The sequence below is a fragment of the Sinohyriopsis cumingii genome, chromosome 1, assembly GCF_028554795.1.
Source record: "Sinohyriopsis cumingii isolate HCF-2022 chromosome 1, ASM2855479v2, whole genome shotgun sequence".
NCBI classification, from domain to species: domain Eukaryota; kingdom Metazoa; phylum Mollusca; class Bivalvia; order Unionida; family Unionidae; genus Sinohyriopsis; species Sinohyriopsis cumingii.
The window spans coordinates 7118555-7137113 of NC_142961.1; the positions used below are offsets into that span (position 1 = coordinate 7118555).

The following is an 18559-nucleotide window of genomic DNA, read 5'->3' on the forward strand; positions in this document are numbered from 1 at the left end:
TCTAATGAGTGTTCTGTATTCAGAGAGTAGAGTGCGGCTTTGTTAATGTTCCTCTCCATTGTGTAAATTTGTCATCAGACTCAGTGTCAGGACCTGTTACATTCGGAACAGTGTATGCCTTACCCATTGAGGGCATTCATTTATTACTAGGCAACGACCTAGCTGGAGATAACGTAGTGGTTAATCCATTTGTAACTGACAAACCTTGTTTGGATCAGAAAGTTGATCCTATGGAAAAAGAACTCCCTGATTTATACCCAGCTTGTGCAGTTACCAGAGCTGTGGCAAACAAGCTGTTGAGAATGAAGTTGATCAGGAAAGTATTCCTTTAGCTGACACCTGTATTGGTTAGGCTTTGATGAGGTCACTTTCACTCCTAGTTTGGATCAATCAAAAGGTATTGATCACACTGATCCTCTTTTAACTACTCATTCTCTTTATTCAAATCAGGGTGACAAACGACAATATTTGTCGTCAAACAGGAAAAATATCCTGGGATCTCCTGTTTGTTTCAAAGGGCCATTAGTGAAAATGAAGCCACTAAACTACCCGTCTATTATTTCATTAAAATGGAATTCTTATAAGAAAATGGAGACCTCCTGAGGTACCTGCTAATGACAAGTGGTCAGTGAACTATCAAATTGTAGTTCCAAAATTGTACAGTCAGGAAATACTTAGTCTGGCCCATGAAACTCATTTGGCTGGTCATTTAGGGATTAATAAGACTTATCACAAGATCTTGACTCACTTCTATTGGCCAAAAATCAAAAGTGATGTTGGTAAATACTGTAGATCTTGTCATACTTGTCAAATGGTAGAAAAACCCAATCAGATGATACTTAAGGCTCATCTGCAACCTATTTCTGCATTTGATGAACCATTTAGCAAAATTATGGTAGACTGTGTTGATCTCTTACCTAAGACCAAGTCAGGTAACCAATGTGTGCAGCAACAAGGTTACCAAAGGCAATTCCTTTGAGGAATATTAAATTTAAAATAATAGTAAAAGCTTTGATAAAGAATTTTACTCAAGCAATTTACTCAATTTGGCCTTCCCAAATCTGTCCAATCTGACCAAGGGTCGAATTTCATGTCTGAATTTTCCAGCAAGTTATGTATGAATTAGGCATCAAACAATTCAAATCTTCTGCCTATTACCCTGAGAACCAAGGGCCTTTAGAAACATTTCATCATACTTTGACAAATATGATTCGATCATATTGTTTTGATATGGACAAAGACTGGGATGAAGGCATTCATTTACTATTGTTTGCTGTCAGAGAATCAGTTCAAGAATCTTTAGGATTCAGTCCCTTTGAACTGGTTTTTGGATACACTTAGCATGGACTATTGAAGTTGTTAAAAGAGAAACTTCTTTCTAATGAAGATACTGAAATTAATCTTCTCGATTATGTTTCCAATTTTAAGATTAAGTTGTCAAAGGCTTGTGAGGTTGCAAGAGCGAATCTGCACTCATCCTGTATGGGTGTTGTTTCATAGGTTTGGAATTTACAATTTCATTGTCGTGGAAAATTTTGTTTGTTCTTGTAGGAACATCTGGAAATAAGTGCTCATATTCAAAAAAGAAATGGTTAAGTTCATTCCTTTCTTGTTGTTGCAAATGTGAAAGTTTCTGGTCCAGATCATTAATAATTTCTGAATTCTGAAGATTTGTTACTCCAATACCAGTAGAGTCCGATAGTATTCCTTCACTTAAATCTTCACTAAGTGGGACAGGTACAACTAAATTAATTGCATGTTTACCCTGGCTATCTCTCTCAATATATTCCTTTAACATGTTTATGTGTCAAAGTTTTTTTTTCTTTCTGTCTCCCATGAGTATTTATGATGTAATTTAAATCATTTTCTTTCTTTTTAACTGTGTAGGGACCATACTATTTGGCTTGAAGAGGATTTTGTGGAATGGGCAAGAGAGCCAGAACTCATCACCAGGCTGAAAACTCCTTTCCTTTGAGGTCTTATCATACCTTAATTTCATTTTTGACTGAGTAGAGTAATTGAAAAAAGAAATTCAGTATTTGCTGGTGAATGATTTCATAGAGCCCAGTAAATGACACTGGAGTTCACCATGTATACTTGGAATTCAGAATATAGTAGTATTCCCTTGCAGAGAGGAACTGGCACCAAATGCCATCAATCATATACTACTCTAACAGATATGTGTGCTCTTAAAGGGTTATAAATGCAGGATGGGCTTGAGAGGGTGTGTTCATATTGTGATTAGGTAAGTGTCATTAAATAAGCACTTCAAAACTTTCCTTCTTCTTCAAATGCATTACCACATGATAGGAAAACAGGAAAGAGGCAAAGGAATAATGTCCCCTTACTCCAGAGATGTCCATATCAGTGATCTCCTTATGTATGTGAATCATCTTTGAGTTTCTTGTGAGCTATCGGTTTGGGTTGGCATATGGTCTTATGCATGGTTGCAGTTTAAAGAAAACAAACTTGATCCCACAAACTCAGCAATTAGAATAACCCAAATGATGAAACTACTACTGAATGACATGTGAAGGTAACAAGCTTTGCTGCTAATACAGGTCCTACCATTCAAAGTATTCTTTCGAATGAAGAGTTTCTGTGGTAAAAGCAGGAGAATATCATCTCTGTTCTCTGTCCCATGGTTTGGGTGATATCAGCTATATAGCAGATATGTTTGAAAACTATACCTGTAGTGACTGCATTAACTATCAGAGCCAATATGTGAAAGAAACTCATTGAACCTTTGATTAGTTTCTTTTATTCTGAGTAGACAACTCATCATATCAAGGATGACAGAGCCTGAGCAAAAGTATTGTTCCTTTCCATTTGAGCAGTAAGAAGTAGTGAGATTATCCTCTTCTGCTACAAGTATTCCTTCTGAACATAAAAGCTCTGCAGATTTTCCTGGAACAAAGGATCCAGTGATAACAATGGTCCATAAGTGGGAGCCCATTCTTGGCCATTTGAGAAAATGAACCATCCTGCTGCAGATAGTTCAGATCAATCACAAGGTACATATGTGATTCTGCCTCCTGTAGCTAAGTGATGAGCTTCTTGCTAACCTTTTGTCTGGAACACTTCTGAGGGCTTATTTAGATATAAGCCATAGATGAGGGTTGAACAGCTCTAAGCTCAAATGGCAAACTAACAACAAATGAGGTAATGGAAAGAATGATAATTTCTGATGGAGCCAAATTCCACTCATGTTAAACATGGCAGGAGGTGAAAACCATGGCCAGTCATGCTTGGATATGTGCAGACTATAATTTCCAGCAAATTATCAATCAGATCATCACACCCTGTGAACCCAGGAAACGTTCTCCCATTTGCTGAGATGGAACATCAGATAGCCCAAAACTTTGAACACCGAGTACAGTAAGCAAAGTATTGGCCACCAATGGAATAGAAAAATGATCTTGTGAATTGCAGAGGTTCACGGTTGACTTAAGATAAAAATGTTCCCTGTCTAAGATTTGGCACCCCAAGAAGAGGAACACCAGACAAGGTGATCCTCATGGGATGCTCTAGAAGGTGGCAACCTCTAAACAAGGCAGTTTTAAACCCAGATGAATGAAGAGCTGTAACCCAGTGAGAATGGTCTCCCTTCCAATTAGCATTGATACTGACCTAAGGTTGTTGATCTTGGGTGTGTTAGTTTATTGGGCTTTAATCTTGTAAAGGGCCTGGAACAAAATCCCCGTTTGTGTTGTGAAGGAATTCAACTATCTTTTCATCTGTGTTGATGACTTTCCCAAATTAGGATAACCAAACAGAGCGTAGGCATTATATTGTTTCTGCATCAAAGTGATCATTATTGGGATTGAAACAAATTGCTGACAATTTTATTGTTGTGGTTTATTGTTTGCTGTGGTATATTTTCTAATTTTAGTATTGTTGTCAGGTTAGGAACATTCATAAATGGACTAGAAAAATGTTTAATTTTAACATTCTATTTGCTGAAGAAAAATGTAATAATTGGGAGTTCTCTGCAAAGATAAGGAGATAATATGAAATCGGGAGGTAGGCAGGGAACGACCCCAAAAATCGAGTTTTTTTCTCATGCATGCAGAGTTGACAGGTATGCCAATCCCATGCCAGGAGTTCATTACTGTTCAGTGTGGGAAAATGGTTCACCAAATCCAGTATCCATTAAAACAGTGTACATGACAGAGCCAGACTTAGACCTGTCATGACTGGGTGCTGAAAGCGGCTCAGAAATGAATATACCTCGAGGATAGTTTACCATTTACCTGGTCCTAGTGATAGATGTCATAGCTCAAGGCTGTGCCATAGTTGGAGTCATGCTCTGAAGCCAGCTTACTTCTGGTGTCAAATCCTGGTAATGTCTATCACAGGAATTATCACCATAGCCAATAATGAAATATCCTGGACTGATTTTGGTTGGTTGACAAACAATGTCAGAACTGGCTTTGTAGACTATACCATGATGGAATGCTCTGGTTGTGACACAACGTGCTGAGCATACCGGAAAAACATCACTATTCCGAGTAGTAAAAGTGTTAGGTCAAGGCTGTAGTTTGAGTGGACTTCATCCCAGGGTGGCAAGCCTAAATATAGTGATGGCTATCACAAGAAAGATAACCAAGGCAAAAACCAGGGTCTGTCAATGATGTGACATCCACAGTTGGTTTGGATGGGCTACATTCCATTACAGTACTGGCAAAATGGGTTGTGCTACAATGATATGTTTTAGCTGTAGCAATGTGGGTCAAGATGTAGCTTTCACGTCCAAGAACCCCATAATGGAAGAAAGTTTGAAATCTTCAACATGGGCGATCTTTCCCCCTGCAGAGATTCAGACATCAAAAGACTGGCAATGGGTGGCAGTATCAGCAAAATTACTTATGGCATCTGCATCCTTGTGTATGCATTACTTACATCTTCAATTCACATGGGTCTGTGCTAGACCATGACTGTTGCTCATCCTTTTTCTGATGAGTGTGTGCATTATGCTGCATTCATGGCTCATATTTAACCCCATACAATTAATACACGTGGAGTAATTATCTTAAGCTAGCTTGAAACACCTGCATCATACATACTTAATCCTGCCCATTGCTGCTAATTCCTGGAAATAGGGAAAGCAAGACCCTGGCATACACAGGCATAATTAGTCAAGCAATGCACTGAATTTACTTTAAAGTGAATACCATCAATTAATAGAAATGCCAGAGAAAAATGCAGCATTGATCATATTACATGATCATTTCACTGACATTTATCAATATAACTTACAATGGGTTGAGCACTTAGTTGAATTATAGGTACTAAAACTATATGGTGCCAATTAACTTATTATAGAAAATAATTTGACCACTAAAGTGTAAAATATTTATGATAAAGACATAGTAACAATGCCATATATATTCGCTTACACGAGACTATCTGCAAACTCCACAGACCCTTATCTACCATCGTATAATCATAGACCCTGATCTGATGGTGCTTTATGATATGGCAGATCAAGATCTGTTGTTTGCAGACTCAACTCAGCTAAAATATATGATAAACAAAAAAACAGATACAGTATATTCTCATGAGGTAAGAAAACCAAATGATTCACTCATCAGATGAAAGGGCACAAAGATAAGCCTTACTAGCTAGGCCCCTCAAAAGCTCATAAAGAATGTGCTGACCTGGAACAAGCAAAAGTAGTATCCAACAACTGATGCTACTTATTCAAGGTCAGACAACTCAAGTTGAACTTTCGTTTAGGCAAACAAATGGCAACATCACTTTTGTTGCTAAAACAACCCAAAAGCTGTTGTGAATGTTTTTGGGTGGGCTAGAATTGAGCGGTATTCTAACATATTATAATCAGGTAACATACCTGAAGAAAAAATTGTTTGACAACAGTTTACCTGCACATTGTAAGGAAAGGTATTTGATGCATCTCTTGCACGCAGGAAGTAGGGGAAAATCTTCAATCTAATCCGAGTATCAACTGCTCTCTTTTTTAGTTCTGCCTTGGTAGTCTGCAAAGAACACAACATTTTAAGAAACCTTCATTCATAGCCAAACAAACTTATCTTAAATGTTCATTGCTATTTTAAAAAATCTAACATAAAAAATATTTGTACTGTCAGTCTCACTATTTTAGCATCATTTTATATGAATACAAAAATGTTTAAATTACATTGATGAAATGCAACTTAAACTTACTATCAATAACTGGTCATCAATGCTCCATCATGTACTGCAAGTATTTTATTAACCTAAAAAGTATTTTCATGCTTATTACTTTCCTTGTGAAATTGGTAAGTTTAAAATTGAGTGATTTTCAGTCTGCACTGAGATAATCTGCTTACTATATGTCAAAAAGTTTGTCATTATTCAGTCTATTTAATATTAATCAATAAAACATTGTTTATCATAATCTTCAATTTTGGAAAATGCCTATAATTTAACTAACAAGAGCTCTACCATCTGACTTTTGGCGTAAGTTCTGACGGTCTTTACCAGTACTTAACCAATTAGACAGAAATTTTTTATTTCTAAGACCTACGTTAAATGATTAAATGACTGATTTATTTATCATATAAATGAGATACTCAAATATATCAGTGGGAGAAAAATTATATCACGACAGTGGTGATGCCACTCTTCATTTTCATATCAAAACAATCATCAATTTAATAACAAAACAATCTATTGTATTATATGTACAATTTAAAATTGTAAATTGTTGATTTCCTAAAATGATTGTAAAAGTTTGGAACTTCTTTTTTTTAATGTAGTAATGCAGCTGTTAGTCACATTGACACAGAATGGAGAAAAAATTCATACAAATCAAAGACTTTTGCCTTAAAAAATATATAAAATCTACATTTTGTTAGGAAATATTTCACTCAAAAAGTTGAAGTATTTTGTTTTAAATTTTAAAGTATGTTTGTTGCTTGGGATTGGGTTTATTTTATTTCTATTTTGTCACTTTATGCTTCACCATTTATGACAATACAATGTAGCCACTTCATTTGTGCAAAATTTCCTTTAATCTACTCAAAAAGTTGTGTATAATGGTACTTCATCACAAAAATTATTTAGTGCTGAGGCCATGGAAGTAACGTGTACTGTTCAGAGATGCACAACAGCAGTAAACCCAGACTGGTATTGACAGAATTTGATCCGACAGACCACTTACTTTGACTGAGGCACATTAAATCATGGAGCAAAATGACTAAAAAATTGGGTTTAAAAAAAACTTGTACCATAAATACTCGCTTATAAGTCAAGACCAATTGCAAATATCATCGACCATGATCATATGTGTTGGCAAATCAGGTTTATGTTGTTTATACTGGTTAATGAAACAAACTTCATAGACTCAGATCAACTGATATGCAACAGCAGATCTGGATCTTTGAAATTTGCCCGTGAACGTTTTACTTATAAGCATGTTGAGATTGTATGTTCAGGAGCAGTGAAAATCATTACAAGATTTATTACTGAGTTTAATTTCAAGCAGACCAGACAGGATTTCATTAATTTCTTTAATAAATTCTCTGAAAGATTTATAAGTCATAATACCTGTCCTTTCAGATCCACTGTGCCAAGGAAAATGGAAAATAGCTTGCTTAATATTGCAGGACTGTTCCAGTCAATTGACCTGAAATAATATATAAATATTGTGCCTATTACTGAAAATTTTCATACCATAAAAACTGTATCAACACCAAGAGGACCCTGGAGTCTCTGCCCATTTGAAACAAACATTTAAAAAAATTTAATCTTTAAATTTTTTCAGTAGTTCTCTAAAATTTTACAAAAAAATATTTCAATTTTGAACTTTGACATTACTATAGCAAATGTAATGACTTAAGACACACTAAAACAAGAATGATTCAAATAGGCCTAATACACAACATCAGCCCTGGCTTCATGGGTTTGCATTTCATGATATCATCAAAAGAAGAATGATTCAAATAGGCCTAATACACAACATCAGCCCTGGCTTCATGGGCTTGCATTTCATGATATCATCAAAAGAAGAATGATTCAAATAGGCTTAATATACAACATCAGCCCTGGCCTCATGGGTTTGCATTTCATGATATCATCAACAAAAGAATGATTTAAATAGGACTAATACACAACATCAGCCCTGGCCTCATGGGTTTGCATTTCATGATATCATCAACAGAAGAATGATTCAAATAGGCCTAATACACAACAACAGCCCGGGCCTCGTGGGTTTGCATTTCATGATATCATCAAAAGAAGAATGATTCAAATAGGCCTAATACACAACAACAGCCCTGGCCTCGTGGGTTTGCATTTCATGATATCATCAACAGAAGAATGATTCAAATAGGTCTAATACACAACAACAGCCCTGGCCTCATGGATTTGCATTTCATGAAAGATTTCCCTCAATGACAGATTGATAAGCTCATTTAATTGCCTGAACAATCCATCTCAAGATGGCAGCTGTCACAATATCACAGGTACCTTTGAAAGAGAGAAAAAGATAGCCACAACCCTTTTTTTCCTATTCTGATTAGATAAATTTAGGCAAATTGAGTCTACCTTGATCATCCGTAGCAAAGATTATACCAAATTCTTCTTCATGCATTTGGGAGGAAGTGGTTTCCTCCATATTGCAGTAATTACAGGCAGGCTGAATAATTAAGTTATTCACCTGGCATAGATGCAGAGATCATAGTCAAACAAATTGCTACCGTCTTTTTCTTTGAGCTCGTGCATCTTGTGTCCGGACTGGGTGTGTTGATAATAAATTGCTTTGTGATCCATTCATTATGTCTCTAAATGACACTTAATTTTCTTGCACGTTACATACAGATCTCAGACACCCCCCCCTTATCACTAACTGCTAAATAATTCAGTATGATGATTTATGTTACATCTGACAATTCTGACCCGATGCAATCAGAAAGACATTTCAGTTTAAGTGTACATGTCTAAATATTCCACCTAACCCTAGACCATTTATGACTTTGGCAGTTTGTGGCCTGAGTCTGTGAGATGTGACAAGAGGAATCCTGCATTGTGAATCACCACTGAATGATTCAGAAACACGGGTCCTTTTTGTTGCAATTCAAGCATGATTTTGATGCACACATCAGTGCTAAACATAAGCGAAACATTTTAATGAAAATAAAATTATATGTCATAGGTGGTCAAAACTGTACTTAATGGAAATATGTTGCAAAAGAAAAGCTAAGTATTACTGGTACTATCACTGACTGTCACACCGATATGACATGTTGCTAACCAATCTTTTTTAGAATCTTATTTATTTAGTTTATATCAACAGTTCAATATAACTTTTACTGCACAGAGTGCATCTTTTATGCATAGCTTTGAACTAATTTGTGTAATTTATCACACATCATTGCTTTCCATATGTGCAAATTTCTACAAGCTTACATGATTTGCACGCCTGCATGCCATGGCAGTACCTCTGTAACTGATGTCTACACCTTCAGTTCTAAAGCCTGAAAAGACTTAATTGGAAGATAAGCCCAGGTCTGTCCCAGAGAACTCACTTTTTAAGCAACCGAGTCCATCATGGAGAGGTTTAAGGGGCCAAATGTGTGAATAGACCCTGTAGCCAGAAGCTGAAAACAGGGTCCAAAGTGTATAACAGGACCTACCATTGCTTCTGCTATCTGGCCATATCTTGACCTCAGAACAACTTCTGACCTAATGTCCTCACCAAGACTTAGTGAGGGAGCAAATGAAGATACAATTAAGGCAGTGCCACAAACATCTGACTATACAATGTGTTTTGGACACAGACCTGGTGGAAGAATGTGCCTATGGCCATGTCAATGGTCCACACTTCGTCCTCCAATGCAATATGACCTGTAGCTTAGAAGTAAAGTGGAGACCCCAAAAGAAGATAAGGTACCAACATGACAGATTCTTCTGAAAACTGACAGAGACAGGACTATGCTGTCTCAGTGCCCTCCAAATGATTAAGAGCATTTCATCCCATCTCTTCTCTTCTTATGGCACATTGAATGGTGAATGGAAATACAAGCTATAAACAATGAAGTGGAACTAAAACTGAGTAGGTAATACTGAGCCTAACACTGATTATTAATATAGGAATGAAACATTAAATAGCACCCTTCACTAACAAAACCTCAAAATTCTGTAAAAATGGGCAAAAACACCCAAAATGTATGTTAGGACACAGGAGATATTATCAAATGCAACACATTAAGGATATGATTGAAAAAAGAAATACCAAAAGATGACTTAAATAATGAAAACAATGACTGACTAAGTAAGAGACATGTTATTAGTCCCAGGAAATGAAGGATGATACTCGGATTAGTCTGATATTGACTAAGGGATCAGACTGGGATTATATTTTATTCTGTTGACTACAGCATCAGACTGGAATCATGTTTTATTCTGGACCTCTGGGAGGAAATAATCTAAATGGACTGCAGACTTGTGCCAGGAAAAAATATAGCAATGCAATAACTGCATATTACAATCAAAACAAAAGTTACAGACCCTGTAATTCTCTTCAGCTCCATATCTGCTGCTGTTGCAACACTGGAAAAAGAGAAAATAAAAACATACATGTATGCAGATTTTAGAAGGTGGGGCATATATTCTAACATATGTTTCCTAAACAGCATATCTCAACTGGTATCGGTATTCAAAAATAATTTCCCATTAAAGAATGAATTCCAATTAAGGACAGATGGTAAAATAAAGTTTATCAAACCATCTGAAACCTTATCTAAACTTAAGTACTAACAATTGTAGACTGTTGTAGTAAAAGGAAATACAATAACATTCATCTTACTAAAGTTTTTAAGTCTGTAATGTAAAAGTCTATTATTATATTTTACATTTATAAAAGTAGAAAAGTATCTCTCATGCCCCTGTATACGAGTTATATATTAATAATAAAAGAACAAGAAGTTGCCAATAACATGGACTTTGTCCCTTGTCACTTCCACTACAAGGCAGGCAGATGGACAAATGGACAGATGGACAAAGACCATTTCTACATCCCACTGTTTCAGTGATGAGGGACAACCATTATTTATCAATGGGTGAGGTGAGGTGACACTGCTACACAGAAGTACAATCCTTGTTCATTTAAGTAACACAATGATTAAGGTTTTTGTGGCAAATCACAATATATGAACAGAAGTAAATTAAGTAAGGCTTGTACCTATGACGTGTGTCAGAGGCTGCAATCACATAGTGACAAACTATATCCTGCTCTGGAAACAGATCAGCCCTTAAAAATTTTAGAATGCCAAGTTTAGACTTTTCCAACTGGTCTGGCTCAATAGGTGCATCTCCAGTCACTCTGCGAAAACTCTGTTCACTAAAGCCTGGTGGAATCTGCAGTGTACTTGTACTGCCACCAGAGGGTGCTGTTGAAGACTGTTTGTCAGCTTGAATAGGTTGGTTACTGAAATATACAATTTTGAGATACATGTTGATTCCATATCTAATTACAGTTAAGCTAGTTAGACATCATCCATGCACAAATGGTATCAGACACTGAAAAATAAACTCATCTTGTGAAGTAATAGGGTCAATAGGTCTATCAGCCATGTGCAACAAAATTGTGTGCAAAGAGTAGCCTTTTTACTGCAAGGACCAGGAAAATTTACTTTGTTTTTATAGATCAGAATCTTATTAACTGATTTGAATAGCTTTTAAAGTATTGTTACGATTTTACATGTGTTCTTATTAAAGATTTCTGTATCTTATTTTAACAAGCAGATGTTGAATATCGTGGAAATTATAAATCTGAACATTTTCTCATGCCAAAATATATACACATCATCCACAGTTGCTAAATACAGAACACTTACCATGATTCCATAATTTTTGCTCTTAAAATCTGTAATAATTAGGTTTCTTATATGAAGTTAAAGAAAACTAATGCTTATTTTAATGGACCGCTTCTCTAGAACTTAATGTAGTATAATCACTTTTAGGACAGATCTGGTATCGCACCATGTGCTAGCAGATACAGCTATCGTTTGTTAGGAATAATCAGTATAACAAAAAACAGACTGAACAAAAGCCCATTATGCGACGGCAGATCAGGGTCTATGTTGTATGCAGTTGGACCTGACTTACTGGTGAGTATATATGGTATATATTAAATTATATACAGAGCATAGTAATACCATAATGGGACAGTAAATATGTGTACTATGAAGTCATAAAGTACCAGTGTTCATGGATTTGGTAATTGCTGCAGACCATGAATGCAGACTCCAAACAAACAATAATCATTTCGTGGATACACAGCTGAACCCTTTGCCAATCCAGGAATTTAGTAAGTAGCAAAGAAATATCATTTCTTCCAAAGCCACAAAACTGATACACACAAAAATGACTGAATTCCCAGCAACTGGGCTCTTAACAGAGTTTCAGTATGAGGAGTTGTCACTCTTCACCCAGCCTATTTATGCGAATCCCTGACATAAACTCAAATATCTAAATTGAATTCTCAGCCTCACAAGATCACATGAGAGCCAAACTATTTTTCAGTCATTGTCCCAATCACTTTATATTAGACACTCTACCATCTGTAAGCTAGTTTTTCAAATGAGTTTCTTTACTTTTTCCTGGTTTTTTTTTTTACTCAACAAATATTCGTATTGCATTCTAGCTAATAATATCTCCAAGTACAAGATGGTCCTCCATTATTCTGATTAAGTTATTCACAGTTTCATGGTATAAAATGTGCTGCTTAACAGCCATCATTTTTTACACTAATTTGGAAAGTTTTCAAACAGCTTACAGAACTGTCTGTCATTTTATACATACCACAGCAACCCTCAATAACAATTAATACATCTGGTTAAATTCAGAACAGCTAAAGGCTGAGAGCTGCAAGTTAGTATTTCCATTTTGAGTGAAAGGATTTTGCTTTAAAGCAGCCTTATACCAATTGCAGATTGCTTTTAATGTACAATTTAATTCTTTAAGTTGTCACATTCAAAAGCTCTACCACTATTTTTATAAGCATACTAGCCGTAGTCGACATGGAGTCTGCTTTAAATATACAATAAGATTTCAGGTTTTCATCTTTGTCTTCAATTGTGATCTTAGTTTTATCTATTATTTTCAGCTCAAGTCCATTTCCTGAAAAATGAAAACAGATTTTGCTGACTATTTCTACAAGTCAAAGTAATTTTCTGCGCTCTTTTCAAAGCTGTATAATGAATTTTTAGTGCCCTGGTCTAAACCACATGTAGCAGTTGTTATTATTATTATTATTATTGCATAATAATGATGTGACAACACTGTCCAACTCAAACTTTGATAAAGTTTTGATTACTTTCATGATTTATATATGTCATTAATTTAAACAATGTTAAACAGCAATGGGCATTGTTTATTTGAGAAACAGCACATTCAATAGAACATTGTTTTCTTTGACGTTGTCACATCAGAGAAGGATTAACTGTTAATTTGTTACACTGGCTTCATGCCTGTTTAAGTAAATCTAGCTATAACTATGCCACTGATCAGCCATGGCTGAATAAAGACATAAAAAGACATATTTGATGCAGAAGCTCAGATTCCTGACAGCCCCGAGTGACCAGTGATGTTAGGCTTTGTGGACATCTTCTTTCTGACATTTGTAATACAATACAAGCTGCCAAAACTATATGTGGACTTTATAACATGATCTGAGCAGTATCCATTATTGAACTATTTCAGTCTACTCTAATTAACTATGAAAACATTACCTATACGGCAGCAAAAGAACATCCATAATAAAGTCCTGGATCAGTTTCACCACCTTTGGTTTCTCATTTAAATTAAAGAGGGCTCGTCTTTCTTCAACACTGCTGGGCATTTTTATGTACTCAAATACAGGTATCAAAAGCTGCAGAAAGCTGAAAAACAACATATTCATACATTTCAATTCCACAAGACCTAAATGAATAATCTTAATATCCTTACAGGGTTTATTTTTTATACAAAATAATAGAACAATCAATTTAAGTACTAACATACAAGAGTCTCTAGAAGGGACTGATGCTCTACTGTCCAACAAACATTATCAGTGAAATTTTATTTCCTTGCCTACTGAAGTGAGGTCATGAAAAGGATACAGAGACAAAATCTGTTATCTTTCTGATGGAACTGTAGAGTTAAAAGGCAGACATGGAAAGGAACCAGGTTTCAAGTATGTGTCTCAAATGGCATTCAAGCAGAAGAGAATTCAAGGGGAAGAAATGCATCAACTCTGATTCAATTGTGACCTTGACAATGAACATGAAACCTTGGCTAAAATACATAAGAATCCATCGAAAAAGAATCATAGGGGAACCATGATTTAACCCTGAAGCACAAACAGCTTTAATTATGTTAAGCTGAAAGAAAAACAACAACAAAATATTTACCTGTGACAATGATTAATGATTATTAATGCCAGGACAGCAGATTAAGTACTCTGCCTAAAGGCCACCACAGTAGCTGACCCTGGCTGATCTGAGATAAGGATTCCAACCCAATTCCATTTGGTTAAGAATTTGACATAATCAGTGTACCAACACAAATCCTGTCTACTCCTTTATTTATCTGTTTGCAACACAGGAGGGTACACCAGGTCCATTCTACATTCCTGAACCCACATGATGATACAAAAACATTTGACAATGATGATGTATAAATATACAAAACTGCATCTCTTAAAAGTGATACCCATGACGAAATGACAAATTCTTTAGAATAAGTAGCAATAACAAGATTTCAACACGTCCACCACTGAGTCCATGTTGGAGATCAAATGTGCACTCATCTAGAACTCAACTACTTGTTGCAATAAGCTGAGACAAGGCAAAGTGGGCAACCATGTTGGAGGTCAATGAGCATAACTTTCATTTATGAGTAACAGTATACTATGAGAGGTGTCTTGGTGAAAACCTAATTTAAATATGACCAGCAATACAGAATAAGTAACCATATCAAGATTTTGCTGTAAACAGCTGCTGCTGAGGCCATGCTGGAGGTCAGATTATCATCATTTTCATCTAAGACCAACTACATATTGTAAAAAGTATATTACTTACAACCCCATACGAAAGTAAATATCTGTTCAAAAGGAACAATCATGATAATACTCAGGTACAAGTAATCTCCCTTTACAAAAATTACAAAGTATGATCCCTCATACAAATTCTACTCATGTATATTCTATCCTCAGGCAAATTAAGCATTTACCAAAAACAGTCTTTTCCTTTTGAAGAAAATATTAATTCTTTGACTATCTTCAAAGTATTATTTTTCTCTGTAATATTACTGATTCAGCCACTCAATTTCTACAGACCCTTTTATGGAGTTGAAAATCTTCATTAAATTTACCTCAGAACAAATTGTTTGAACGATCCTGGACCAAATACATGACAAGAAAATATATGACATAATTTTTTTTAATGAAGACTCCATGTCAATACGTTCAAAAGAAGTAATAATACAATTTTCAAGGTGGCCACTGTAATGGCAATATTGGATTTTCAAGGGGCTTCATTTTCATTTATGGGCATGCAGGCCTCAGGATGAAACTATGCACAAAATTTCATGAATTGCTTCTAATTAGTTAAGAAAGAGTAAGGATAAAAAAGACTGGCTAATAGGCACTGGATGACAGACACCAGACAATTGACACAGGATGAACTCAAGAGCTCATTTGCTCTTTGAGCAGTACAGCCACAAATTCTAAATGTTATACTTTGAAATAATGTATCATCAATGACAAAATTTGCAGCATTAAGTAACAATCTGTAACGAAAACAAAGAAATATCTATGAAATTCAAAACTTTTGTGCCATTTTAACATTTCTGAAAAGAATTTTTTTTTGAAGTTAAAAAATTATGACATTACGCTGCAGCAGCATTGGAACCAACAACTTACTATAAGGGATCTTACCAGCACAAAAGCTGGATAAAACCTGGGTATTGTAAGATCACTAATGACTAACGATGATCAATGATTTATTTTTGTAAATAGTATTTTTTTTATAGTAAATTATGTTTCTTCAAGAATACTTTCCCAATCACATTACATTAGAAATATTATCCCATTAAAAAATGAAAATTGTCTTTTCTGGTCTATTTTCAATCAACAAAGGGTAATAACTCTTGCTCATTACCTCCACTTGGCATCACCAGGTGCAGCTAGCTTTTAGCTGAGTGAAATACAATAAGGATGCTAGCATGACAGGGTGGTTGGGAGGGTTTTTAAGTAATGAGATTGGATAAGTATTCTCAGAGAAACATAATTTACAAAAATGTTGCTTTCTCCTTTGAACATGTTCCTCAATCACATTACATTGGGAGAAAAAGTAATAGGAGGAGGGGATGCTGAGCTTCTAACCTATACTTTAGTATCCTTCTGGGGAAGAACAGCTGGATTCCCCATGTGAACAATAACCTACTTATATAAGCAGCCTTGGGTCATTTGATCTGTGACCCTTATCTAGAGTTAAGAAGATAACGACTGAAATCTTCTTACCTACAAAACTTCACTGGCAAATCAAGCCAAGCTAACAGTTTGTGTCAATTGATTTAGATGGGTCTGGTGGCCATCTGTGCTGTTACCACAAGACCTACCAGAAACAAGGTTTGCCTCTGCTACACTAAATCTCTGAGATGAAGGATCAAGAATGTTGACTCTGCATGCCAGCCAACAGTGGCTCGAAGCTTCTGTGCAGTAATCTCCGTCAGTTGACTCTGATGTGGTGAGATGTCAGAGTACACAGAGTGTACAACCCAATTCAGCAATGAAGCAAGGGCTTTAGGGGTGATATCTTGTTTTCCAGCTCACACCAAAATAAAGCCTTTGCACTTAACATGACTTGTCTTTGTGCATTTGAGGTAGAGCTTGAAAGTGCAAACAGGATCATTATTACTACTGTTCTCAACCTGTCAATGGAAGAGAGCAAGTGAGTGATGACTCTTTATTTACCAGCAGACAGTAACCTATTTCTGGCTTCAAAGAATAGTTGTGTCAAGAGAAGCACCAAACCCTCAAATCTGAACTGAAGATTGTTCAGACAGACACAAAGGGCAAGCAGCTCATTCACCCTATATGCAGAAGCTAAAGCTATCAGGAAACATGACTTGTACGATAGTGACTGTAGTGCAGTGTGGGCCAGGGTTCTGAATGGATTCAAGCTGAACCATTTAAAAAAAGCCAGGACTGGTTCCATTTGGAAAGAGAGTGAGGGATTTTGGTCATTTGAGACCAAAAAGGTCTACAAGATCATACAGGTCTACATTATGCCAAAAACCATGTCTGCCATGATGCTGGAATGTGTCCAATATCATGGGGTGGTAGCTTTGATAGAGACTGGGGCCAACTGTTTTTTTCTCTCAAAGAGTCAGAGAGAAAAGTCGGCCAGTTAAGGATTTGAGGTACACAGAGGGATGATGCTGGTATGGCATCAGTTATTGTAAACATGCCCCTTTCCCTCATAAGCCTTAAGAATGGAGGGCCTTCTTGCTCTTGAGATTCACTCCACTATCAAAGGCTTGAATTATCTGTCTTGCAAGGCTGTCCTGATAAGAGCCAAGTGTGTAGAAGAAGAGGACAGTCTGGGCAGGGAAGAAACACCCATGATCATGGTTGCTGGAGAAGATTCAGGTTGGCAGCTCTATCGCTAGACTTGTTCCATCTGAAGGGGGCTATCAGAGTCATCTTGCTATTCTGATGCTATAACTTCTGAATTATTTTTGGTACCAGTACCCAAATGATCGACAGTGTATCCACAGACCTATCATTTGGGTCTAAAACTGGAAAGACAAAGATGGTTAACTTGTAATTCCACCTCGTGGCAAATAGGTCGATCATCGAATGTCAACAAAGTGCACAAATCCAAGTGAAGACTGATTGATGGAAAGACCATTCCATGTGAAGGACTTGACCTATCCCGGATAGTGTGTCAACCAAGACATTGAGTCTGATGGGATTTTCTTATACGTGTTGATATGGAGATTGTCGCACCAATGTAGAAACTGCCAAATCAGAACACACAGGTTGGGTGATTCAGTGCCTCCAGGTCTGAAATAGCTCAACAACACAGAGTTGTCAAACCTAATGAGGACTATTTTGCATGACAGTCAATCTTTTCAGAAGTGAAAAGCATTGATGACAGCCTTCATTTCTAGGATGTTGATGTGTAGAATCTGTTCCCCTGGTGCCCAAGTGCTGCAGATGCTAATAAAGGCCAGCAACAGTTGGGTACCCCAAATGAGCATACTAGTGTTGGTAAACACCATTATTTCCACTTGAGGATTCTCCAGTGGGATTCCCATGGTTGACCAAACTGGATTGAACCACTGATGCAGGAATGACCTAATCTCAGGTGTGACATTTTGATTGAGGGGATTTGAAAAAAGGTGCCGTTGTGCTCACAATGTCGAAATAAAATAGACTGGGATGAAATACACTGCTGCACTGAATAAACACAGGAGCTGAAGAAAAAACACTCTCAATGAAATCCAAGACCTGCTGGAAATGGACTTGATGAGTTTCACAATTCTGATTACGCAAACACGATCAAGT

The 18559-nt window shown here is 36.3% G+C and overlaps 1 protein-coding gene across 1 annotated transcript in view; it reads right to left on the reverse strand.

Moving 5' to 3' along the window:
* LOC149806371 (proteasome adapter and scaffold protein ECM29-like) overlaps positions 1 to 18559 on the reverse strand; it is a 177637-nt gene that overhangs the window by 144704 nt on the left and 14374 nt on the right. The window contains exons 5-9 of the mRNA XM_089952249.1: positions 13737 to 13886; positions 11186 to 11431; positions 10513 to 10554; positions 7552 to 7630; positions 5886 to 5999 (exon numbers count right to left, since the gene is read on the reverse strand). Coding sequence (XP_089808375.1) covers positions 5886 to 5999; positions 7552 to 7630; positions 10513 to 10554; positions 11186 to 11431; positions 13737 to 13886 — 631 coding nt within the window. The remainder of the gene's footprint in view (positions 1 to 5885; positions 6000 to 7551; positions 7631 to 10512; positions 10555 to 11185; positions 11432 to 13736; positions 13887 to 18559) is intronic.